The sequence below is a fragment of the Pristis pectinata genome, chromosome 2 (assembly GCF_009764475.1).
Source record: "Pristis pectinata isolate sPriPec2 chromosome 2, sPriPec2.1.pri, whole genome shotgun sequence".
NCBI classification, from domain to species: domain Eukaryota; kingdom Metazoa; phylum Chordata; class Chondrichthyes; order Rhinopristiformes; family Pristidae; genus Pristis; species Pristis pectinata.
The window spans coordinates 49,358,608-49,386,039 of NC_067406.1; the positions used below are offsets into that span (position 1 = coordinate 49,358,608).

The 27,432-nt window shown below is 40.3% G+C and overlaps 1 protein-coding gene across 1 annotated transcript; it reads left to right on the forward strand.

The window, feature by feature from the left end:
- The first annotated feature begins 2,306 nt into the window (after positions 1 to 2,306).
- Positions 2,307 to 27,121, forward strand: LOC127582169 (sorting nexin-18-like). Its single transcript, XM_052037236.1, has 2 exons — positions 2,307 to 4,359; positions 24,954 to 27,121. Exons 1-2 carry the CDS (start codon positions 2,775 to 2,777, stop codon positions 25,205 to 25,207), a joined length of 1,839 nt encoding a protein of 612 aa, XP_051893196.1. The 5' UTR covers positions 2,307 to 2,774; the 3' UTR covers positions 25,208 to 27,121.
- The last annotated feature ends 311 nt before the right edge of the window (positions 27,122 to 27,432 follow it).

Here is a 27,432-nt window from a genome sequence, read left to right on the forward strand (position 1 = left end):
CAACTGCACCATGATTTCCCAACTTTTATACTCAATGCCCTGACTTATGAAGGCTAGCGTGCTAAAAGCCTTCTTCACCACCCTGACTACCTGTGACTCCACTTTCAGTGAACCATGTACTTGTACTCCAAGGTCCCTCTGTTCTACAACACTCCTCAGGGCCCTGCCGTTCACTGTGAAAGTCTTACCTGGTCTTGACTTTCCAAAATGCAACACCTCATACTAATCCGAATTAAACCCCATTTGCCATTCCTCAGCCCACTTACTCAGCTGATCAAGATCCACCCATAATTTTTGATAACCTTCTTCATTGTCCACTATACCACCTATTTTAGTGTCCACCACCACCTATTTTAGCAGGTGGTACTGCTGCCTCACCACTAGTGAATTGGGCTTGATCCTGGCTCTGTGAAGTTTGCATACATTCTACCTGTCACTGTATGAGTTCCCCCCAGATGCTTCAATTTCCTCCTGCAGTGCAAAGACATTCTGGTTGGTAGATTACTGTGAATTATCCCTTGTGTAGCTGAGTGGGGAATTAATAGGAAGAGAGATGGGAGGGGGGAAATGGGATTGCTCTGAAATCCAGCATAGACTCACTGGTGTGAATTGCTTCATCCTATGTCATAAGAAAATATGAGAATGAGAGGTGCTCACATTGAAACAGATAACATTCTAAGAGGGATTTACAAGAGACAGAGAGGATGTTTCCTCAGGGTGGTGAGTCCAAAACTAGAGATCATAGTCCTAAACCAAGGACCATTTTGGACTAAGATGGAAAGAAATCTCTTTGTTCAGAGATCTATAATTCTCTGAAATGTTCTATACTGGATATTTACGAAGGTTCAATCATTGACTTTTCAAAAGTGAGATTGGTTTTTTAGATTTTAAGGTTTCAGAGGATATGAGGATCAGGCAGAAAAATAGACCTTCCTCTTAATCTGAAGACACAGAGATTCTGCAGATGCTGGAATCTGGAGCAACACATACAAAGTGCTGGAGAAATTCAGAGTGCTTTGTGCCTCTTCATCTGAAACTCTGTTACCCATATCCCAACCCACATCAAGTCCCATTCAGCTGCTACACCCAAGCTCACTAATTTACAATGGCTCCCAAATTTTCTTGTCTGCTTTCAAATGTCCCCATAGCTCACTGGTTTCATTTCTTTTAATCTCAGTTCAACAACCATCTGAGTTAACACTGCTCTTCCAGTTCTTGCTTCTTGAGAATCCATAATTATAATTCCTCCTTTAATGGTTGCTCAAGGTCCTAAGCTCTGCAATGCCCTCTCTAAACCTCTCCGTCCCGCTTTCTTTCTTTAAGGAACTCATTAAAATTTCTCCCCCCACCTTGCTCCATCTGCCTCTCATTTTTTTCTTTCTCTTTGTCTGCCTCCATCTATCATCCACCTACCACTGTCTTGCTATTCCATGCCCCTCCATCTCCCCTCTATCTTTCAGTCCAGATGAAGAGTTTCGACCCAAAACATTGACTCTCTATTTTCCTCCATAGATGCTGCCTGACCCACTGAGTTCCCTCAGCACCTCATGTGTTGATCCAGATTCCAGTCTCTTGTGTCACTCATTAAAATTTGATGCTTTGATCAAGCTCTTGGTCTTCCTTTCTAAAATCTCCTTATATGCCCCAGTATTAAGTCATGCTTTAAATCATAAGCTTTCCTCTCAACATACTGTATTATTATCTATTGATGCCAATATAAGATGTAAATGGAAACACACAGTGAAATCCATATTTTGTTTCGAGTGTTCTGGGGGCAGCCCGCAAGTGTCGCCACGCTTCCGACGCCAACATAGCATGCCCACAACTTCCTAACCCGTACGTCTTTGGGAAGAAACTGGAGCACCCGGATATGGGGGAGAACGCACAAACTCCACACAGACAGTGGCCGGAATTGAACCCGGGTCGCTGGTGCTGTAATAGCATTATTGCTAACTGCTACACTACCATGCTTAAAAACAGAGCAGATATTACATATGCATTTTAATAATTACAGTAATAAATAATTGCTAATGATATATTTATTTGCTTTGAAATGAGAGCACTTCAAACTCCTTTGTGATGAAGCCAAGGGGAAACTTCCACTGACATTAGAATAAGTTATATCTAAGTCGTAAGAAGCTTATACAACCACTTTAAGTCATACGTGGGGAGTAAAAAATGTGCATTAATTAGTGTGCTCTGAAGAGTGGAATTGCTGGTGATGAGTGGGTTGGTGCTCGTTACATTGTGCCTAACCTACTGAGGGAGCTGCTCTCTTGCCCTGCCCCTGCTGTCGGAGCTCGCTTGCTCAGACTGGTTACGTGTGTTTTTTTCTCTCTGACTGGGGCAGTCAGTCAGTCACTCACTCACTCAGACTGAGCGGCTCCCGAGGTTTGCAGCTGGAAGTTTACTGTTGAAAGAAAATATCACGGGAGTTCTTGGTTAATTTTCCCCGTCAAGTCTTTCCTTTTGGTACCCCGAATCCGACTGGGACTCGAATCTCCGTTTAACTCGCAGGATTTATGTGCATCAGTGACTAAAAGCAACAGCTTGCTGGAGAGCGAAAACAAATCGGCGAACGGCGGGAGGGGGGGTGCAAGCCGCCCCGCGCAGCCTCTCCGCCCGGGAGCTCCAGTGGAGGAGAGGGCGAGAGTGGGGCGTGGGTGAGCCGGGGGTCCGGGCCAAAGGGGAGGGAGGGGGCCTCCCGCGGGACTGTTGAAGGGGGGTGGGGGGGGGGGTTTGCTGGGACTGTTGAAGGGGGGTGGGGGAGGGCGATGGCGCTCCAGGCTCGGGCTCTGTACGATTTCCAGAGCGAGAACGTGGGCGAGATCTCGGTGCGGGAGGATGAGGTGCTGACCGTCTACAGCGAGCACGACATCGAGGGCTGGCTGGAGGGAGCCAACAGCCGCGGCGAGCGGGGCCTCTTCCCGGCCTCCTACGTGCAGATCCTACGGGGTGGTGGCGGCAGCAGCGGCGGCGGCGGCGACGCCGAGCCCCCCGCCTCCCGTTACGCCAACGTGCCCGGCGGCGGCAGCTACGACCCCCCGGCGGTGAAGGCAGTATTGCCGCCGCCCCAGGCCCAACCCCAGCCCCCCGGCGGTTTCCCGCTGCCCTCCTGCCCCGTCGTCAGCACTTTCTGCCCGCCGCCCCTGGTGCAGCCCGGGGTCGGGGTCGGCCTCGGGGGGCTGCAGCAACAGCCGTCGGGCAGCGGCGACGACGACGACTGGGACGATGACTGGGACGATAACTCGACGGTGGCGGACGAGCCGTTGTCGGCGGCCGGGATGGGGGGCGGCGGTGGAGGGGGAGGCGGCTACTCGGATTTCGACGGGACCGGCCGCTATAAAGTGAGCATGGGGACGGGCAACCGGGCCGCCTCGGGCTCCGTCTCGTCGGCCGCCTCCGCCAAGAGCACGGCCACGGTGGGCAGGAACCTCAACCGCTTCTCCACCTTCGTTAAGTCGGGCGGCGAGGCGTTCATCCTGGGAGAGGCGGCCGGCTTCGTCAAGGATGGCGACAAGATCTGCGTGGTGTTGGGCCCGCACGGCCCCGAGTGGCAGGAGAACCCCTACCCCTTCTCCTGCTCCATCGACGAGCCCACCAAGCAGACCAAGTTCAAGGGTATCAAGAGCTACATCTCCTACCGCCTGGTACCCAGCCACACCCAGAGCCAAGTCAACCGGCGCTACAAGCACTTCGACTGGCTGTACGGGCGCTTGGTGGAGAAGTTCCCCGTCATCTCGGTGCCTCACATCCCCGAGAAGCAAGCCACGGGCCGCTTCGAGGAAGACTTCATCTCCAAGCGCAAGAAGGGACTGATCCTGTGGATGAACCACATGACGAGCCACCCGGTGCTCGCACGCTGCGACGTCTTCCAGCACTTCCTCACCTGCAACGACGAGAAGGCTTGGAAGCAGGGCAAGCGCAAAGCCGAGAAGGACGACATGGTGGGCGCCAACTTCTTCCTGACTCTCAGTACCCCGCCCACCCCCCTGGACCTGCAGGAGGTAGAGAGCAGGGTGGACGGTTTCAAAGCGTTCACCAAGAGGATGGATGAGAGCGTGTTCCAGCTCAGTCACACTGCCAACGAGTTTGCCAGGAAGCAGGTAGTGGGCTTTAAGAAAGAATACCAGAAAGTCGGCACCTCTTTCCGATTGCTCAGCCAAGCTTTCGAGATGGACCAGCAGTCCTTCTCGGTTGGACTCAATCGTGCCATCGCATTTACTGGAGACGTGTACGATGCTATAGGAGAACTTTTTGCAGAACAGCCTAAACAAGATATAGACCCTATCGTGGACTTGTTAGCGCTTTACCAGGGGCACCTGACCAACTTTCCTGATATTATCCACGTCCAGAAAGGTATTTACACGGTTTTCTTTTTGCATATTACACAAGGTTAGCGTAACTCATTGCAACAAATTGACTTTTCAGATTTAAGCAAATTACGTGATATAATCATTTAAATGATACCAGACCAGTAAATGTTATAAATCCGTCAAAACAATGACATCATGCAACTGTTTTTGTCCTTGTGGATTAAACTATATCATGTACCATGTATAAAATTCTTGTTGTAAACTTGAGCAAGTTGACCATCTCTGTCAGCTTGATTCGGTGGCTGCATTTCTTTGCCCGAGTCAGACCATGGGTTGAAGTTTTGGAACTTTTGAGCAGGTGATATTTGATACTAAGGTGCCAACTTTTCGAGGAGACGTTCGTTTTTGTGGGTTGTTGAATTTGCACAAATTGATTATGGTGTTTGCTGAGTCACAGGTGATTTCAGAGCAAAAAGGCATCTAAACCATTGGACAATTGAGGTCTGATTATAGATACTGAAAAAGGACATCAAATTCAATTGTTTTGTCTGTTTAAGACCTATTCAAGATTCATTGCAACATGCACATCAATGTCTGCTTTCCAAAGGCATTTTCTGATCTTTTAATACTAGCATTATGTGTTGACTTGTCAAATCACTGCTATATTTGCCCATGTTAGTAGTTATGCATGGATATTTCCCTTTGAAAACCTCTATATTTTAATGTAATAAAGGTGGTATTTGGTGGGGTGCTATTGTTATTGTATGTATTAGGATGTTTTAATAAATGCACCATATAAATGTTCAGCAGACGTTGAGAGATTACAGCTGCATTGTGATCTGATTAATTATTAGAGTAGTTCCAAGAATCTGAGTTAATTAGAGTTTTTCTTATTGGATAGTGTACTTGGTTTAAATACTTCTAATTTTAATAGTTTTCCCTCCCCCACCTCAAAAATATATGGTTTGAGTACAAAAGTATTATTCATTATGACTGCTTGAAATATAAAATAAGATACAATGATAAGAGGCATAGATCAAGTGGACAATCAGAGACTTTTTCCCAGGGCGAAAATGGCTAACACGAGGGGGCATAATTTTAAGGTGATTGGAGGAAGATATAAGGGGGATGTCAGAAGCAAGTTTTTTTTTACACGGGGTGAGTGCGTGGAATGCACTGCTGGCAGAGGTTGTGGGGGCAGATACATTGGGGACATCTAAGACACTCTTAGATAGACACATGAATGATAGAGAAATGGAGGGCTATGTGGGAGGGAAGGTTTAGCTAGATATTAGAGCAGGATAAAATGTTGGCACAATATCATGGGCCAAGGGGCCTGTACTGTGCTGTAATGTTCTGTGTTGTAAAACTCCCAATAATCCAGCATTTGATTGTTTAGAAATTCTGATGGTCTGGCACTCAGCTTGCTTGTTAGTCTGTAATGTGAACCAGGATCCAGAGTGCAAGTGGAGTGTGCATACAGAGCCTGGGATCAAAAGTTTGATTAGGTTGGTGTCCAAACTATGAGCAGGTGCATGGCCATAGCTGGGGTCCAGTATGCTTGTGTATGCTTTTTATACTTTCCAGGTTCACTGGAAAAATTATTATTCTACTCTGTAATGTTTTTTGTTTCTAGGGGTATTAATAAGAATAACATTCAGTAGTCTAAAATACAGTAAAGCTCTGATAAGCCAGCATTACCAAAGTCCCAAAAAAAACTGCTGGATTATCGGAGTTTTACTGTACTTTAGAATTTGATAAACTGCTGCACTAAAGCTGACTACTTAAGATCAATATTTCAGATCCAAAATTTGGAGAGGAGAATGGTGGAATTGCTGTTCCATGGTGCTTGAACCAATATCATTGTCATGTGCTATTTTCGACAAAGTTCAAGACCCTAATGTGCTAGGTGATCCAGGGATTGCCAGGCTTTCTAGGCGAACCCTTTTAAAACAAGTTCTTGAGTTGCACCAATTTGGAACTTCTAAAAACAAATTTTAAAGATTTGGATTACTGGACCATCTCTAAAACTTGTAAGAGTAAAGATCAATTTTCAGAATGAATATGCAGGCTTTCTCTAATTGTATTTCCTTTTTCTGGCCATTTCTTTCTTGATTACAATTCTCTATTCTCCCAAATTTAAGACAGTTTTGAAAGGATTAATTTTTTTCTATTGTTGTTATCTTCTTATTCATGATCTACTTGTCATGCAAATGTATGTATCTAAAGGACTTTGATTAAAAAAAAGTTTTTAGTTTTTTCAGACAGTCAGATGGACCCAGTTGTATGTTTGCAATGAAAAATTAAATAATTTCAACAAAATTGCTTGAGGTTTGGTGCTGTTGAAGCGTGCCATCGTTGTGGCATCTTGTTAAAGATTTTGGCAGTCAGCTGGTTCTGGTGAATTTCAAGGTATTAGACAAACCACAGTCCATTTTATTTGAGTTGCAAGAGTAGCTGTCCTTAGGAAGTCTAAAATTTGACATTAAAGTGAGACTTACTAGTTAAGACATGCCTAAGATTAAAGAAAATAGTGTTACTCCATGCTCTGCATTTCCTGGGAATGTGTCAATATCATAGGATGTAAAATGTTATGGTTCTTGATCATTTAATGTGTTTAAAGAAGCCAGTAAGCTTATAATGTATTTTGCATTGCACAAATTATCCATGCAAGCCAAAACTCAAATTGGCTGATCCATTGCTGCAAGCTGCTGAGTCAGACTGCTGACATAACATCTTCTAAATGCTTACGTTGTTTGTTCAATTTGGGTAACTGAGCTGCTGTTAGCTATGTAAAAGATGGTCACCTCCCAGTTAGCCTATAAACCTTGCGTGAATTCACATCCTTAGCACGCAGAGGAAACTTTTTTTTAATCCAAAACAAAAAACCCTTTTAACTGAAACATAATGTGGCCATCTAAAACTATCGTTTGTGAGACTAGGAATAATAATTGAAAATGTGCTTAAAATCTTCTGGTCTAATGTTATGGGCAAGAATGTGTGCATTTTGGAAATGTAAACAGCATACTATCTATTTATTCAAGGGCTTTAGTTTGGGAGGGGAAGAAAGTCAATTATACCAGATGGGATGACACTGCTGCAAAATAAAAATGAGATTGGAAATGACATCACAATTGGGAACAGATGGCATGGGGGAGGGGAGATTTGCCATAATCCCAAAAGAGTTGAATGTGCACCAGTTAACTAATTGTGAATTTTTTTTTTTAAAAACCTCTAATCTAACTAATGTAACTAATCAATCAATGTCAATGATTTGTATCCTACTGATTGCAAATGTTGTCACTTGTGCCATCGGCCTAATTGTGAGATGTAAAGCATAGTCTTTCATTTTAATATTCTTGGAAAATAAATCTCTATTTATATTTTGGATAATTTGGATGCAGATAGAACATTGAGCTAAGCAGTTGATTCAGGCTGAACTTTGCAAAACTGGACACAGTTTTGTTTTGCTTCCCATGATCATCCACAGTGTATAAAGAGAACACGTTTTCCAGGAAATGGCATTCTCTTCCCGTTATACACCGTCTATATGATTTTAAAAAATAGTGTTCAATGAACTTTGTGTATGGATTATGTTTATCTAACACTTGTTTTCAAAAAAAATGTAAAGAACTCTCAGGAATATGCAATTATTAATGTCGCTAAAGCAAATCACTTGTTGTAGTAGGGAGATCAATCTGTGGTATCTGTCCTGTGGACACCTTTAATTTCAACAATTTCTTTATACACTCAGAGGTTCATTTATTTCTCTTGTTGAGGTTGCCACTGTTGTAGGCATTATCACTTTAAAGTAAGCACAGAGCATAGTTGGCCTTCAAGAATTCAGCTTATTTAAAACCAAAGTTTTATCTTATGATGGCAAAGCTGAAGGAAGCAACAAGAAATTGATGTTAGAAGAATTACAAGCACTGCCCATTGCTACAAATTAGAGGAAATAAGCAGTAAGGTAGCTAGGCAACAGGCTATGAGATCTGATTTTCTGCTCCTTTGGGATTTCAGACTAGATTTAAGCAAATTTGTAAGTATACATATTTATTTTTCAAGTTGGTTTAAGTAATCAAGTCTGAAATAAATGCAAACCCCAATGTAGCTTTAATTTGATATTTTCTATGTAAAAAGAGCCTAACAAGATTGAAAATTTGTACAATAGTATGGTGTGGTCTATAAAATCTTAACAGTGCAGTGCTGATTAGTTTGCATCCAAATACCCATCATTTGTAACTAATTGGGGAGAATTTGCGTGCCTGAGAACATCCAGAAAATTGAATGCTGTGTACATTATAACTAAGAATTGACACTTGGTCATCCATTTTTGTGTGTGGGTTTTTTTTTGGGAAACAGAACTGAAAGAAATTGTTCAGATTTTGCAGAAGACTTTGAAATGTATTCAGTTTGATTCTTGCATCTTGCCCCACCTCATCTCATTCCATTTTTTTCTGATTCTGGAATGTTCTATGCTGTAGACTTTTCTGTAGACTGTAAATGATTGGAGATCAGGTGTCGATAATGTCTGTTGTACTATTCAAATGCTGTTGACTGAATCAGGGTTGAGAACTATGTATTAAATTATCCAACTGAATCCTTGCAGTATATTCTCTGCAGCCTTTCTTTATTTCTTCCCCGGCACTTGGGTTCATACAGTATATATCAGCTTTTGCTCAGTGTCTTGTTTTTCCACTTCTCTTTCAAGCTCTTCACAAAATGGAAGTGCCAAAGCATCTTTAAGATCCTTGCTCTTCTGCCAGTACCTAAAATGTACGAATTTCAACCTGAACTTGGACATTTTTTCCCCAGATCTGCTCTGCCAGCAGGTTAATTTTGTTACACTTCTGTAACACTGGCATTGTTGGCTTGTACATCCCTTTTTATCTTTTTTAAAACCTTTTACCCTATTTTTAAAAAATGTTGTGGCTTTCCCCAATTCAACATGTTACAACACACTTGGAACACTGCTGCTCAAGTTCGTTTCTGGGTAAGCTAGTATAGTGGTCATGGTTACTGGAATTAAAATACATAGCAACCTTTTCAGAACTTTGGTGAACTTAAAACAGCTTCCATTTATTAACTCAGAACAATGTCCCAAGGCATTTAACAGATGTGAGGGGGACTGAATTGTAAAGCTATTTTGCTAAAGCTTTCTGGAACCCTTTAGAGGTATTATACTCAAATATTCCTTAATTATTGTATCAGCAGTGGTAGTATCTTTAAATCTGACAGTACAACCAAGCATCATCAGTGAAGCTGGTTATAGATTTGATTATCAGTTTGCATTATTCAATTATTTAAGTTATGAGAATTTAGTATTATATAATCATTCACAGCATAACAATATTACTGACAATGGGAAAACATTGTCTATCCCTAATTGCTCCTAACCTGAGACAAATTTGAATCTTGCCCTTGGCAGCTGGGGAATCTTAAATTCTAGATCTGGAGTTTGGAAAAAGTCTTGGTGATCCCTGCCCATCTATATCCTTCTGAGATTGGACTACCTACTGCAGCCACCATGATGCCCTAGAAAATACTAACAATACCATCTCCTCAAAATCCTCCACATTCGCTGTAAGGGGTAGGCAAACCAATGTCAGTGTCCCCTCCCAGGCCAACATTCCCAGCATTAATGCACTAGTCAGTTGATAGGTCATGTCATTTACATGTGTGATTCTGGAAACACACACTAAACTCCATCAGGGGAAGATTACCAGGTGGGGTGAGGAGAAAATGAATCATGCCCACTAACTCTTGTGAATCTCTAGCGTGTGACCACTTGAAATGGAGTAATTGGGATGGTGTAGAGAACCCCTAGAATGTCCATCAGGAAGACACAGCAGTGCTGTATGAATGATGGAAGAAGTGCATCTCCTCACAATCTAACTGCCTGTCCATCCTACAGATGCCTCATCTGCCACACTGAAGCAACAACGGGAGTGGAAGCAAGTCATCCTCAATTCTGAGGGTCTGCCAAAGCAGAAGTTATAATGGTGCCATAATATGTGAATACTGAATAGAGTGGTTAATGAATGCAGGAGCAGTGATCACGTGCATTGCTTTGTTCCAGATGCGCTGGCAATTTTTTGTCTGGGCTGAATCATTGTTACACCAGTCATTGACGTCTGCACGTGCCTTTCAACAGATTTTCTAGCAACCTCTGCCCTAACAGTTGCCCACTGTATGCTGATTTTATTTTTGATTCCTTTATTTCTCTGCAATTTGCTCTGTTGCTATAAACAGATCAAATCTGGGGACCTTCCTTGTCTGTGGCTCATTATCAATTCATTGTGTATTTAGCAGGTCAGGCAGCATCTGTGGAGACAAAGGGAGGGTTGACATTTTGGGTCATGACCCTGCATCAGGATTGAGAGTGCAGAGGGAAGATATCCTGAGTAAATAGGTGAGAGGGAGGTAAGGGCATCAAAGGTTACAGGGAGAAGGCAGGAGAATGGTGTTGAGAGGGAAAAATAAATCCACCATGATCGAATGATGGAGTAGACTCAATGGGCCAAATGGCCTAATTCTACTCCTATGTCTTACGGGTGGAACCAGGTGAAGTGTGGTGGGGGATGATGGGCAGATGAAGCCAGGTGGGGTGATGGGAGGGAGAAGGTAGTGATGGAAGTTGGAAGGTGATGAATGGAACTAAATAAGGGAGGGATGGTGGGCAGATGGAACCTGAGAAGGGAGGGTTGGCCAGGGAGAAGAAACCTAGGTGAATGGGTGTGTGGGTGATGGGCAGATGGAAATGGGGAAAGGTGAACAATGGGAGAAAGAGAACTTGGTGGACTGGTAGGAGTGGGAAAGGAACATTGGGAGTAGGTTGCCTGAAATTGGAAAATTCAATGCTTATACCATTGGGCTAAAGGCTACCCAGGTGGAATCCAAGGAGCTGTTCTTCTAGTTTGTACTTTTCTCCACTGCCACAGTGAAGCCGGCAGAGGACAGACAGGTCGGGTATGAAAGTGGAAAGGGGTGTTAAAATGATGTGCAACTAGAAGCCCAATATGGCTGCTGTGGACGGAGCAAGGCGACCAGCAAAATGGTCATCTAGTCTATGCTTGGTCCCCTGATGGTGGGGGTGGGGTGGGGTAATATTGCAAGCACCAAATGCAATAAAGAAGATTGGAGGAAGTGCGTGTGAATTTCTGCCTCGCCTGGAGGGGCTGTTTAGGTCCTTGGATGGTGTTGAGGGATGAAATATTGCAACTCCTACTGTTGGAGGGGGGCAGGTGGTGAGGCAAGAGGGAAACACATGACTGGTGGTAGCAGTTAGCAGAAATGGCAAAGGATGATGTGCTGGATGCAGACTATCTTTGTCTCAACAAATGCTGTTTGATCTGTTGAGTTCCTCCAGCAGTTAGGTTTTTGCTCCAGATTTCAGTATCTGAAGTCTCTTTTGTCTTCACAGTATATTTACCCACCTCTTAGCGTAAAGTTCCCAAGTTAAATGAGGTTTGAATTTCACACATAACCTGTCCACACCTTTGCAAAAATGCATTTGGCAAGATCAGTCAACTCCAAATTTGCTTTTTGCCTCCTTTTAGGATATTGTTGTTCCTTTCAGCATGAATCTTGGAACCCCACACTTTGACACACCAGCATCTTAAGACCACCAGTGATTTGAATTTCCAATCAAACAAATAATTTTACTTTCAATGTAGAATGGAGGATTTGATATTAGATAAGCTGAAGATGCGTGTTTGGACAAAGACAATTTATAGTTTAACATAACTTACTTGAAAATGAAGGCTTTTCACAAGACCATAAGAAACAGAAGTAGGAGCTGATCTTTTGGCCCCTTGTGTCTGCTCTGCCATTCAATAAGATATGGCTAATTTTTACATTGCTGCCACTTTGCTGCATTAACCTCTTTTCCTTTTATTCCCTTAATATCTTTTTTAAAAAATTATTTGTCTTGAATATACTTGGTGACTGAGCATCCATAGCCATCTTGGAAAGAGAATTCCTAAGATACATTACCCTCAAGGTGAAGAGATTTTCTTTCGCTTCTGTTCTTGAATGGCTGAATCTTTATTTTGAGGTTGTGACTCGTGCTTCAAGGCACCTCAGCTAGGGGAAATGCCAACACTTGCAGCTACTCTGTCAAGCTCCTGAAAAACTTTCTATCTTTTAATAGATCACCTCGTTCTTCTAAACTTTCAAACTTTATTAATAAGAAAAATAACACCAGTGTATTAATTTTTATTAATCAAAGAATTGCAGAAAATACTAAGCAAATTGCACAAACTTTTGTGCAGAGAAATGTAGTTAAGGTATGGGTTGGTGACCTTTATCAGAATTGAATTGGAAAAAGGCAAATCCAGTTATACACATGGCAAGCCAAATATTTGGTATCAAGGCCAATTTAAGACTTGTGTTTTTGTTTTTAAATTTGTGTGTCAGCTATAGTGTGCATGTGTCTCAATCTTTAGTATGCTCTCTGCAAAGCATCTTAACATGTTATACAAAAATCAGAGCATTTAATTCCCCATTTGGCATTTGTCAAAGTTCTTCAATTGGCTTTTCAGTCATCTTAATGGCATTATTTTTATCAGGCATTACAGATTTCCTTCTGATGACAAGAAAGAATAATCTCTTGGAGAGTCCAAGAAAACTTTTGTGTATTGATTCTTAGGGGTTCTTAAGTGCTGTCTAGAAACTGTTGGTTGAAATGAATGGACTTGTCTTTTCAATGTGCTCCTTTCTATAAATTTAAGCCAGTGACCAAATTTGTGCATAGGCCTTTTGGCTTTATGCTGGCAACTAGCCTGAAGTAGGATTTGGAGCTTGAATTGATCTGCAAAACCAGGTACAATCATCTCTGTTAGCTTGAGCCTGGCAAGCTGCCAGAAACTATTCTTGGCATAGGTTTTTGTTAGTCTTGGAAAATTAGGGCTCATGTTGTAATGTCTGTTTAAAATTGGACCTTCAATTCAAGAATAAGCTTTACAAAGTTGGGGCACTTGGCAAAATCAAGAATTATTGGCATGCCCTAAAAGTTTTGGTGGTACTCCATTCAAGAGAATATAGTTAAAACATTCAAAAGATCATAGTGGTGCCATTGGTAGAATAGTAGCTATTGCTGCAACATAATTTCACAAGAACCTTGGAATAAAGCCACCTCTAGAAACTTGGATGTTTTGGTGAGAAGTGCAAGTTTGTTGCTTTTCTTAAGGACTGGATATGCTGACTAGTGCACTACATTTTAAATCTTGACACGTACTTCTTCAGGTGATGAGGAAAAAAGTTCGTTAAAGCCACCTGGAAGTCAATTTACTTAAATTTTGCGCATTCACCAAACTAATCTCTGCCCCCCCCCCCTTTTGATTATCTATTGAGGGGGCTAGTCTTGCTGTAGCTTCATTTCCCATTTGTTTTATCAACTTTATATCTAATTTTGTTAATTCTTTGACAAGTTCTTTGATTTGGTAAAATGTCACTTGCCTTTTAGAAATTATTTTCTATTGAGACTCAAGATTACATACTTTTTAGCAGTAGTGTGCTAAGTAAATTCATATATTGCATCAAGGCAACCATAACGAAACTCCTGCTTTTCAAGATCATAAATTGTGCAGAGATATTATGGAAGAAAAGGAATAACCGTTTCTAATCGAGTAATTAAATTAAAACTGAAATGGGCAATCATTCTGTCAAATATATTGCAGGATTTTTATGCCAAAAAGAACCGAATATGACTTTCATTAGGTAACTTGAAATCCATGCAAGAGTTAAAGTTATAATCAAACATGATGAAAAAGGAAATTTGTTGAGCAAGTTTTTAATCTTTGTTACTTTGCCTCACCCCAGTGATGAGCTAAACAGAAAACTGCTGATTGTTGAGAATACTTTAGAAGAAGATGCAAATCTGTATGCACGGTGAAAGAAAAGTTGTACACAAATCTCGTGACTTTTTCAGTTATGTTTTAATGCACCACTTTTCATTATACCCTCTTTCCTATAAATTCTGTGGGATTTTTCAGCTTATGAATATGGCAAGATTTGTTTCATTTAAAATAAAATCTCTAATCCGGCTAATGAACTACCAATTGGAATATTTCAGTCACATTGGCACAGAAAACAAAGTGGGTAGATTTGTGAGAATTTATATATTTTTTTAATCTTTTGCAATAATTTTGAAAGCACGAGACTCTACACTTAAAAACAGTCATCAATGCCAGATGTTTTCTTTTTACAATATTTTTATTAATTCCACAAAGAAAATAGAGTACATGAATCAAAAAGGTAAAAGTACTATTAAGTACATTGTGTTAAATCATACTTGAAATCACAATACTCTATATTAATAATCACACATGATAATTAATAACAAATAAATTGGAATAATTTTATTATATTAAAAAAATCTAAACCCACTACCAAGACCGAAGTTGTTTAATAAAGGAAAGGACAAGGAAAAACCCTTGACACATGGCGATATCAGCCAATATCTGTATTTTAGCCACCAAATCAAAGGTTTTGAAAATAATTCAAAAAAGGTCCCCACAGCGTTTGAAAATCTAAGTTAGATTCAGAAATTGAACAACGGATCTTCTCTAAATTTAGGTATGACATAACATCCCATAACTATTGAGCATGAGTAGGCGGAGTGACTTCCTTCCATTTAAGCAATGCAGCCCTCCTGGCTATAAGAGAAATAAAAGCCAGAATGTGTAGGTCAGAAGCCAGACATTTTGACACTTAAGAATAACACTAAACATCAACTTGTATAAGAGAGAAATTTTATGGTGAGTTGCATAGAGTACACATATGGGCCATTTGGCCCAACTGGTTTACTATCAACCAATGCCAAGATTGAAGTGTTTCTCCTTTTCAAGCAGGGGCACATTCTAGTGTATAAAGCTGCCACATCAGACAACAACGTTAATGGTTGAACTGGAAAACAGAAGGCAAAATAAACCTCTCTTTTTCCGTGCTTCATTGAAAGAGAGAATGCTGCTTATTATTTTCAAGTTTTGTAATTTAGATGCTATAATTCATTGCATTGTAACAAGCAGCAGTTTTTTTTTGGTAAGAACGTGGTCCTCGCTGGAAACAGAAAAACAAGAACATTCCTAAGTTGTAGTCTCTGATCTTGAAACACTTCAATTTGGTGAAGCCCTAATATTGAAGTTGCAACACAAAGCATTTGATTCATCATTGAGAAGAGATTTTTTTTCCCCTATAATATGTGCCATCAGATGTGCTTTTGTTGCATGGCTTTCAACTGATGCTATGTTTTCTTTCTGGCCATCAGAAATGGTTGTTTCTAAATATTAGAGCAGTTTTATAAGGTGTAGCATTTAGAATATTTGACACTTTTCTGCTTGTGTACAACACCAGCCTCTTTCAATTGATCATAATTGTTGTTATATTCAGATATCACCTTTTTAACCATAGAACAATACAACACAATACAGGCCCTTCAGCCCACCATGTTGTGCCGACCTTCAAACCACGCCTAATACTAACTAACCCCTTCCTCGCGCATATCCCCCTCTTTTAAATTCCTCCATATGCTTATCTAACAATCTCTTGAACTTGACCAACGTATCAGCCTCCACCACCACCCCAGACAGTGCATTCCATGCACCAACCACTCTCTGGGTGGAAAAACCTCCTTCTGATATCTCCCTTGAACTTCCGACCCATTACCTTAAAGCCATGCCCTCTTGTATTGAGCATTGGTGCCCTGGGAAAGAGGTGCTGGCTGTCCACTCTACCTATTCCTCTTAATATTTTGTATACCTCTATCATGTCTCCCCTCATCATCCTCCTCTCCAATGAGTAAAGCCCTAGCTCCCTTAGTCTCTCCTCATAATCCATACTCTCCAATCCAGGCAGCATCCTGGTAAATCTCCTCTGCACCCTTTCCAACGCTTCTACCTCCTTCCTATAATGAGGTGACCAGAACTGGACACAGTACTCCAAGTGTAGTCTAACCAGAGTTTTGTAGAGCTGCATCATTACCTCGCGGCTCTTAAACTCGATCCCATGACTTATGAAAGCTAACATCCCATAAGCTTTCTTAACTACCCTATCCACCTGTGATCTGTGGATATGAACCCCAAGATCCCTCTGCTCCTCCTCACTCCCCAGAATCCTGCCATTAACCTTGTAGTCTGCCTTGGAGTTTGTCCTTCCAAAGTGTACCACCTCACACTTCTCCGGATTGAACTCCATCTGCCACTTCTCAGCCCAGCTCTGCATCCTATCAATATCCCTCTGTAAGCTTCAACAGCCCTCCACACTATCCACAACACCACTGACCTTTGTGTCATCTGCAAATTTGCTAACCCACCCTTCCAGCCCCTCATCCAAGTCATTAATAAATATCACGAAAAGTAGAGGTACCTAGTAGAGTAGACTAGTACAGCATAATTGTACTAGTATCAGCTGGATTTTACAGTTACAGTTAATATGGGGCTGATGTTTTGTCCTTCATTACTAGTTTTGGACATTTACTGTATGGCTCAGGCACTTGTATTTAGATTTTAATTCAAACATTTGGAAGCATTTTTGAAAACGGTCAAATTTGAGAGTTATATCTTTGGGATTTCCATACTTTCATATTTTGGAGTGCATTTTTAGATTTAATGAAGTTTTGCACATGTGGGCTGACAGCTGATTTGTCCAATGTTTATAATAAAGTTTAAGGTGCTCATTGTAATCTTCCTTCAATAAGTGTATCTGAAACAGGATCAAAATCCAAAGTGGTTCATGACCTGGACCTGCATGGGCTTGTGTACCTTGCAAAGTGAATATGTTCGAATGTGTGTGGGTTGTACTTTTTGAGGTGAAACTTTTAAAGCTAACTAGAGATGCTGTATTAAAATTTTGGGAGGAAGAATCTTTTCTAAATGAGGCACTGCAAATTTCTAGAAGTAAACCGGTAAAGGGTAATGGGTGACTGCTAACAAACTTCACACGAAGCAACGAGTGAAGACAGCAAAGGTGCATCTGAAGAGGTGAGATACTTAGTGATATTGACATAAATAATGCCAAAAGAAGAGAATAATTGAATGACTACAAGGCATAGAGAAGTAAGTATTCCTCAAAGGGAAATAGCAGTAGTAACTATAAGGAATGGTAACTATAGTGGTGTCAGGAAGGCTTTTGTAGAAATGACCCTGAATGATAGATTACTTAAGTTACCCAGATTCAAGTCATCAGAGCAGATGCAGAATATTTTTGAATGCGCAGGTGAGCAACTAGAGCTGACTCTCCTATGGGGTTCATACGGGAACTAATGACATGGATTGGAATAGATTTGAGGTTCTGCAAATTGATTTTCTAAGAACCTAAGAAACGGACATTGGATCTATGATGCTCTTTGAACCTGTTCTGCCATTCAACAGCAGAGTTTTGAATGACCAAACTTGCATTGATAGAATAAAGGAGGTGAGCAAGGAATGTGGTGAAGTAGTCAATCTAAAGGCAATTGACGGTTTCAGCAACAAAAGAGGCAAGAGAAGTGTTGAATGATAGAGGCAGGCAATTTTGGTGATGGTGCTAGTCTGGTTGCAGAGGTTATAAATTGCTTGGTTTGGTTCCAGATGGATGGTAGTGAGAGGGATGAAGTTGGTGGCTAGAGAATGATGTTTGTGATGACCTTGCTTTTCCTGGTAATGTATTTGATTGGAGGAAATTGTTGTTCACTTGTACTGAATGTGGAACAAGCAGTCAGACAATTGGAGCCCAAGGATGGAGATGGGTGGGGTCAGTGTGCATCTAGAAACTGAGTATTTTGGATGAAGTTGCTCATGAGTAGCATGAATAGAATTTGGAGGAAGGGTGATGACAAATGAGTAACCATAGAGGGATATCTGAGGTAGCGTGGGTAAAGAGCCCACTGTAGAATTGGGTACAGCTCAATAAGTGAGAATGGAACCAAGCTGGTGCAGTCCACAGTTGGATGATTGTCAAGGGATGTTGAATGCTGATGTTGGAGTGAATCATCTCAAAGAGTGCAAATAAGTCACCAAAATATGAAGATTGTGCATGGCCAAGAAACATCATTGGAAGGATTCAGCCAAGGAATTCCAGGAAATATGGGTGAGAATTTGGTGAGCAGTATATTTTTGGAGATGGTGGCTTTGAGATGGGGTGATGGTTTGAAAAAGGATGCAGAGTCTATGGTTCTTTGGGAGTGTGTTGATGGTGAAGATTGGGATGGTACCCCAGAGGAGAATTAATAGTTTCAGCTAATATTGGGACTGAAACATTAAGTCAGGTGACCATCTAAATTGCAGTGAGCCCATTCCTTTGCAGAATGAGTACATAAGGCATTGGGGTGAGCTTCAAACCAGTTTGTGGGTGGGGGGGGGGTGAGGAAGAAAGATGTACAGGGTATGTAGGCATGGTGGGTGTAATTATCAGAATAAGGATTTGAGTGCACATATAACCTTATAACAGGTGGTGGAGAGAACTTGTAAAATTAATAGTTAAAGGCATGATGTGGCCATTACAGAAACATGACTACAATATGGTCAAGGTAAAGTAAGCTCAATAAATTGTGCACGATTTGTCATAATGGCTTTGGTGTCAAAGGACATGATGTCAGTGGTTGAAACATTTCAGTTACAATGATCAGCCCATGGAAATATTACAGGTAGAATTTAAAGAACAACTAGATTTTGGTATGACTTGATTGTATAATATACTGACTCTGTACAAGAGAATATGAAAACATGGTGCAAAAACAGTGTGGCAAAGTGAGGTTTGAATTTTAACAGAAAAGATGGTAGGAGAGATTAAATAGAAAAAACTAACCTAAATACATTCCAGAAACTGACAGTTTTGCCCATGTTCATAACTGGAAAAGGGAAGGGGTCATACTTTTGGTAAAGAGTCCACATCTGTAACATAAGTTGAATTTTATACTAAAGGGAAGGTAGCATTACAATCCAGCATTTAAAATTTAAGGCACACTTTTAATGGGGTGAAAAAGAAAACTAAAAGGCACTGGGAAAAGTCTTCAGTGTTTTCTAAGTGAGACTTGAGATATAAAGGAGCAAAAGTGTTTGCTTTTCTACTTTGGTTTTCCTTTAGTTAGGATTGGCATTAATTTTGTTTGGTGCCTGGATTTGGAAGCATTTAACTTTGTTTCTCTCCCCGCACAAATGCTGCTTGACCTGCTGAGTACTTTTCATATCTTCTGTTTCTCTTTCAGATTTCCAACATCTCTGTTATTTTGCTTTTGGCACTGATAGAAACTTGTATGCTGTATTTAATTTAAGAACTGGTTTTCAGACTATTGGGTTGGACTGTCTGGAATTTCCTCCATTGGCATAATCCTAAAGTTAGACCCTAAAATGCTGATGTTCTCCAATTTCAAAAGAGAATACTCTGTTAAACAGGCTTAAATCAGGAAAAGGCAAGGAAAGTGTAGAACTCATTGCGTATCTTTTATCCACATTGTTTGGCCAGCATTCATGTACTCTTACCTGCAATTGAGGAAGTGTTTCCATATTTAGTATGTCTTTTACTTGTGCTGTAAAATACATTTAAAAACAGATACTGCAGGCCTCACTGAGGACTTTTTGATAGATTAGTTACAGTAATAACCAAAGTTGCTAAGAACCAACTGGTAGTTTTAAAAGCCATTGAGCAATTGTAATATTCTGTGCATCAGGATAGCAGTTGTATTGGGACATGAATCCAGACACAGTGATCAATAAACAGTTTTGACCCAAGGTTATTGACTTGATGTTAACTCTGTTTTTCTTCCAACAACTGCTGCTGGGGCTGCTGAGTACTTCTACTGTCTTCTGTTTCTGTTTCAGATTTCCAACATCCTGTATTTTGCTTATGGCACTGATTTAACCTTATACTTGTGCAATTAACTAACACCCAAAATTACACTTTTGCTACAGCTGCATAATTGATTAATACCACAGTTGTGCATGAAGGTGGGCATAAGGCAGAGGGAGGTCAAGGCCCATTTCCTTTATGTAATCAATTAGGTAATTATTGCTGAAACTGACTTTCCTTATGGATGCAAGATGCCATTGAGATGAAAGCTTGAGTTGTTTACATTGTGGAGTACCATTATCAAAGGAGATCAGGTTTGCAGCTGTGCTCTGCTAGGTTTGTCTTGTTATAAAGCCAAATTGAGTTCTAGTATGATCCCTCAGTAGCTTTGCCGTGATGGCACAGTAAAGTGGGCATAAAGGGCAAGTTCTTCTATTTACTTGTAGAATGGACTGTCAGTGGCAAGAAAAAAAACAAATTGAGATCAGCTTGATCAAATGTACCTCAGGGATCTGTACTGGGACTCTTACTATTTTTGATTTTGATAAATGACCTGGATGAGGAAGTGGAGGGGTGGGTTAGTAAGTTTGCAGATGACACGCAGGTTGGGGGTGTTGTGGATAGTTTGGAGGGCTGTCAGAGGTTACAGAGGGACGTAGATAGGATGCAGAGTTGGGCTGAGAAGTGGCAGATGCAGTTCAACCCAGATAAGTGTGAAGTGGTTCATTTTGGTAGGTCAAATATGTTGGCGGAATGTAGTATTAATGGTAGGACTCTTGGCAGTGTGGAGGATCAGAGGGATCTTGGGGTCCAAGTCCATAGGACGCTCAAAGCGGCTGCGCAGGTTGACTCTGTGGTTAAGAAGGCATATGGTGTATTGTCCTTCATCAATCAGGGAATTGAATTTAGGAGCCGTGAGGTATTGTTGCAGCTATATAGGTCCCTGGTCAGACCCCACTTGGAGTATTGTGCTCAGTTCTGGTCCCCTCTCTACAGGAAAGATGTGGAAGCCATAGGGTGCAGAGGAGATTTACAAGGATGTTGCCTGGAATGCGGAGCATGCCTTATGAAAGCAGGTTGAGGGAACCCGGCCTTTTCTCCTTGGAGTGACGGAGGATGAGGGGGGACCTGATAGAGGTGTATAAGATGATGAGAGTTATTGATTGGGTAGATAGTCAGAGACTTTTCCCCAGGGCTGAATTGGTGGCCACAAGAGGACATAGGTTTAAGGTGCTGGGGAGTAGATATAGAGGAGATGTCAGGGGTAAGTTTTTTTTTATTCAGAGCGGTGAGTGCGTGGAATGGGCTGCCGGAAACGGTGGTGGAGGCTGATACGATAGGGTCTTTCAAGAGGCTGTTAGATAGGTATATGGAGCTGAGTAAAATAGAGGGTTATGGGTAAGCCTAGTAATTTGTAGGGTAGGGACATGTTTGGCACAGCTTTGTGGGCCAAAGGGCCTGAATTGTGCTGTAATTGTTCTATGTTCTAAATGTCAGAATCAGATTTATTATCACTGACTTAGATGACATGAAATTTGTTGTTTTTTAGCAGCAGTACAGTCCAAAGACACGCAGTTACTATAAATTACAAAAATAAATAATGCAAAAACAAAAGGAATAACAGTTGGATTCATGGACCATTCAGAAATCTGATGGCAGAGGGGAAGAAGATGTTTCTGAATCGTTGAGTGTGGGTCTTCAGGCTCTTCTACCTCGTCGCCGATGGTAGTTACAAGAAGGAGGCCACAAAAGCATTTGTGCACAAACTTGTAGAGAACATAGAACAGTAAGATATCTTTATTAGTCACATGTACATCGAAATACACAGTGAAATGCATCTTTCACGTAGGGTATTCTGGGGGCAGACCGCAAGTGTCACCACTCTTCTGGTGCCAACATAGCATGCCTACAACTTCCTAACCCGTATGTCTTTGGAATGTGGGAGGAAACCAGAGCACCTGGAGGAAACCCACGCAGACATGGGTAGAACGTACAAACTCCTTACAGACTGTGGCCAGAATTGGACCCGGGTCTCTGGCGCTGTAATAGTGTTACACTGGCCGCTACACTACCATGCCTGCTCACGATGCACTGGACAGGCCATTCGGCCCACAATGTTGTGCTGATCTTGATGCCAATTTATGATGTCCTCCTCCTGTGTATCATGCATATCCCTTCATTCCCTTTAATACTTTTATGCACAGTTACAGTTTTAACCAAAAACAATTTATATTATGGGATTATCCCTGAATACTGTCATGCTTTGGATTGAGTCTTTTTTCCAGAAAAATATTACTGTCTGTGTAGTCAAATGATTTTGAGCTCTTTCTAATATCAGGCCATATGAAATGAAAGCCTTTGATGCCAGAAATTTGAGATTTTTATTATTTGAAGAACTTTCACAGTTGTTATGGGACTCTTCATATAGTGGATTCTCTGATAGTGATCTTTAGCTGACAGTATCCTAATTTTTTTTATATGACCATGCTGCATGTTGGTACTTGGTTCCAAAATCATCTGGTCATTAATATATACCTGTAGGTTACTACCATTGCCATTAGATTAGATTGGTCCAATCATAATTTAAGCTGTGATTATTCCATTGATTTGTTAATGTTGGTAAATGCCATGCATTAAATATTGCAGGATTTTGTGGTAAAAGCTAAAACAACACAATATTATTTGGCTAGTTGAGCTTGCTTCCAGTATTGGTTGATGAAAACTGTTCACTTTGCAAACAAATATTGTGCTTGTACTATTTGCAAAACTTCTTATCCCCAAGCAAAAAGTTTGTCATTTCAGTCTTAATTGTGCGTTCCTTTTTATTCTGCAACAATGCATTCTAGTTCTGGATTGCCTCACCAGGAGAAATGTCCTCTCATTAACTACCCTGTCATGATTCCTTCTCTTCACGCATGTGCACGTCTTTTGTTTTAAACTGCCTGGAAAAATAACAGGTAACACTAACTGTATGAGCCTTATTAACCTGAAAAGGAGGCCATCACTGGATGAAGCTGAAATAGCAGATCAAAACCTTCAACTAAGCATCCACCTTGTACACACTCCAGCCTCTTGCAAAGAATGGGGTGGGATAGGTGGTTTTTGTGTAGAAAACTTGTATGATCTGTACTCGAGTCCAAAACTAGTAGCGCTGAGGAAAGGATGTTACACTTAAGAATGGGGTCATTTGTGGAAGAAATTTGGCATTCTTCACTCATGATTGTCTGACCTTCCATGCAATTAATTTGAATCACTTGAGTAATGAGGACATGTGTCAACTACGATAGAATAGAGGTTATGGGTTTAGTAGTTAGAATTCTGGGATGTTGAGCCAGACATACAGATCTGTCCACAGCAGCTGGGGAACATAAAATTGCAGTAATCATATAAATCTGGAACTAAAAAAACTGACTGCTATTCTTAAAAATATTAACTAGGAAATAACCAGTTTGCTTTGCTTTTTTTTTAAAAAAAAATTTCTGGTTCACTAATGCACTTGAGGGAAGCAAATCAGTATTTACCTGGTCAGACTAATGTGCGATTCCAGATGCACCATTGTGATGACTCACTTCGGTTCAGGAAGAATTTATGGGTGGTCAGTAAGTACCAACATTGCCAGCAATGACCCAACGGCCACATCCAATGCATAGATGAAAAAGAAAAAAAACCTTCATTCAAGAGGATTTACCAAGTTGGTAAACCAATGGAAAACTCAAGCCAACCTTTCAAATAGAGAACTGTTGCTGGTGATAAAGGCACTCTGTATATACTTCTATTCATGCATAAGTTTTGTATTTTAATCTTGCCCGCCCACCCACCCAAAACCATCTATTTGTTTTCCTAAAAGGTAACACCTGCAAGCAATATTTGTACAGGAATGTGTAATGGATGTAGCACAGCATGATTGTTTTATGTACGTTAATTCAAGTTTATTTTTGGTAGCAAGTTAGAAGTAATGTTTAATAACAGGCATTCAACATTTGCCTATGGATAACCCTGAGAGAAGGAAGCAAAAGCAAATCTAATTGTAAATAAATTAGTTTCACCTATATGTTATTAATTGAATTTCTATTTCTTAGAAGATTTGCTGTGGTTTTGGAATTCTCCAGTCAATGTTTCCTGGTCTTGTTATTAGTTCTGTGTGGGGCTCCATTAAAGGGGTAGATGTTTAACCAAAATAGTTTGTTAAGTAATGGAATTCGCTTTTGCAAATATTCTTTTATGGTGCACCTTTTATAGCAAAAAAAAAAGTCTAGTTTAATTCATGCAAGCTTTTAAGTAGATATCCGGTGGGGCTTTAATTGCAGCATTTGATGGTCTGCTGTACATCTATGCAATTGCATCAGTACTGTTCAGCAGGTGAAAAGAAGCTGTTTACCTCAGTCCACGATTATTTTATATGTTGAATAATTCTAATATCTGAATTTGATGCATACTTTGGATACATCTTGTAATTTTAATAAGTTGCATGATACTGCTTTGCATCAAATCATTTGCACCTGAATAAAATATTCACCTATTGGGTATTTACAGCAGTTTGGTATTGTTGCTCTGATTTTCCAGGAAAGAGTATTTAAGTAACTCTTGGGCTTAGATTATTGTGCCTGTGGAAACTGGATATTGTTGAAGGAGTAACTGGGTTCTTAAAATTGCTGAAACCTGCCTCTTTGGTTTATTAACTTTTGCTATGATCAATGAATAGCTATTTTCAATGTATTAAATTATTCAATGTTTTCTTTAAAATTTATATCAAAAGACCAACTGTTTAATGCAAATCTATCCATAAATATTTCATGATTTCTAGAATCATCATGGCACTTATAAACGCTTAAATTTTCCCACTTGACCGACTATGGTTTCTATTTACAACAGGTGCTCTCACCAAAGTAAAGGAGAGTAACCGACATGTGGAAGAAGGGAAGATGGAGCTACATCAGGCAGATGGGGTCCGTGAACGTTGTGACACTATTTCCTTCGCCACATTAGCAGAAATTCACCATTTTCACACTATTCGTGTGTCAGACTTCAAGACACAAATGCAGCAGTTTCTTAAGCAGCAGATTCATTTTTACCAGAAGGTGACTCAAAAATTGGAGGAGGCCTTGCAAAAGTATGACGGTGTTTAACTTCTGAAAGTCTGATCCTTTCCTTCGTGGCCTTTCGCACCTAGATAATGCAGGTGACCTGCAAGTGGTCAGATCATTCTTGGATTAGCCTTGATGTTTATTACATTGAGCTTCCAGGTTGGGTGATCTAGCATCAAAATTTATTGAGCAATCTTTTGTATAAAACAAAACACATGGAGTTTGATACATGACAAATTACTCCAAATTGTGTGGGGAAAGGGATTAGTAAGAAGACTATTTAAATGTTATGTACTATATGCTTACACTACCATTACTAACTTTGTTCTGCAAAATGCAGTATGTGTATACTATCTAAATTTTTGCTTTATTTAACAAGGCTATCCCAGGGACGTTATTAGGCTCAAGATCCTGTGCGTGATCCTAAATTTGGGCAGGTGGATGGATGCGTCAAATGTATGTTCTCCATATGGCCTGCTCTCAATGCTGAGGAAGCCAATAGACTTTTTAGTTTGTTCTGTTACAAATGAAATGCAAGGGTTAAAACACGTTTTGGATTCCAGCCACAGCAGCTATGTTACTCATGTGCCTTTTGAGTCACTTGTCTTCTGTAGTTTTATTAAAAGCTTCTGTTAAAGGCAGAGGATATCATGAGTTTCCTCTACTTGAATTGCACCAGAGAGTGAAGAAAAATGATTCTGACCTCTAACAAGTCAGGGAAGGAAGACTATACATCTCTCTGGGGTGGCGGCAATCACAGTAAATATTAATGAAATTACACTCAGGAAAGCAGGGGATGCTATTTATTTATAAACACAACCATTACACAGGCAGGAATGGCATGCAGGTTTCAGAGTGACTTATCCATATTAGTTAGAAATTAGAGTTATCAAAAGTTAGAGAAAACTTTATTTAAATTGTGAAATCTTGTGAAAGAATGTGGAACCACTTTATTTTCCTCAGCAGCATAAGGCTGTGCATGTATTTGGTTAACCTGAATATTTGGATATTTGACTAAAACATTTTAAATTGAAGGACATTCCACGATGAATTTAAAATTAGTTACAGAAAAATGTGGAAGTCACCAGCTGGAATTTCCTAAATGAGAATTAAAGAAAATTAAATGTAGTTTTAAATGTACACAAATTTTTAATTCCTGCTTTTGACACATCATTGAAATCAATCCATTCTGCCTTATCTGTCCCTCTTTTTACACCCACCTTCCCACCCTAACCCTGGATTGTGCTACAATGCCTTGTCTGTAGAGCATACATTTTCTGACATGAACTGAAATGTGTTGCCTGGTGGGAGTTGTTGCAATCCATTGTATCCTTTGAATACAGTAGCTGACAAGGATTTATTGTTAGCTGTCCTGGGCAGAACAACCAAAGAAGTGGCTGTTGTGTTTTTTTTTGAGGCTTTCTTTCATCTGGAAATGAAGGTATTATTTTTCATATGAGTACATTGAAATTGCACAAATCATAAAAAATTTGAGATTCAACTGAAATTGTGTTTAATTTGGCAATCAACTGCACTGAAATAGTCTGCCATTACTGGTCAATGTACAGTTATTGCAGTGTCATTGACTAAAGGAAAACGTACTGAAGAATTTTTTGCTACTGGTTAAAATGTCACGTTGTGTAATGATCCTGTGAGCAAAAGTAACTGGTGCTTTGCTGCAGTGTACACTAAATAGCCATAAAGTGTTTTTACAGAGGATATTTGTGGGAAACCAGAAGGATATGAAAATGTTTACAGCTTTTTGTATTACTTGTCACGGTCCCTCATCTGCAACAGTTTGATAACCAGGATTTGTGTAATAAAGTGACTGTTCATCCATAAGACTTGTATCAAAAATGTCAGACTTTCTGTGAAAGTGCTCTTTATACAAATCATCAGCACAGTTAAAAGTGATTTCATTGTATGCAACATAATAGATTAAAAAAAATTACCATAAATGAGTTGACTGGGCATTATTAATTTACTTGTGTGGGTATGCTTTTAATGTGGCATTATTATGGCCTTGTATATTAAAAGTGTTAACAAACATATTTGAGCCCAGTGGCATGTATTTAAACTGCAGGGTGGAATCTTGATTTTTACCAATGTTATGTTTTCTTATAGCAAAGCTTTAAGCAATAAGTTTTTGATTCCTCACTGCCTCCACCCTACATGGTGAACCCCTTTGTAGCGGTTAGCGTAATGCTATTACAGCACTAGCGACCTGGGTTCGATTCCCGCCACTATCTGTAAGGATTTTGTGCGTT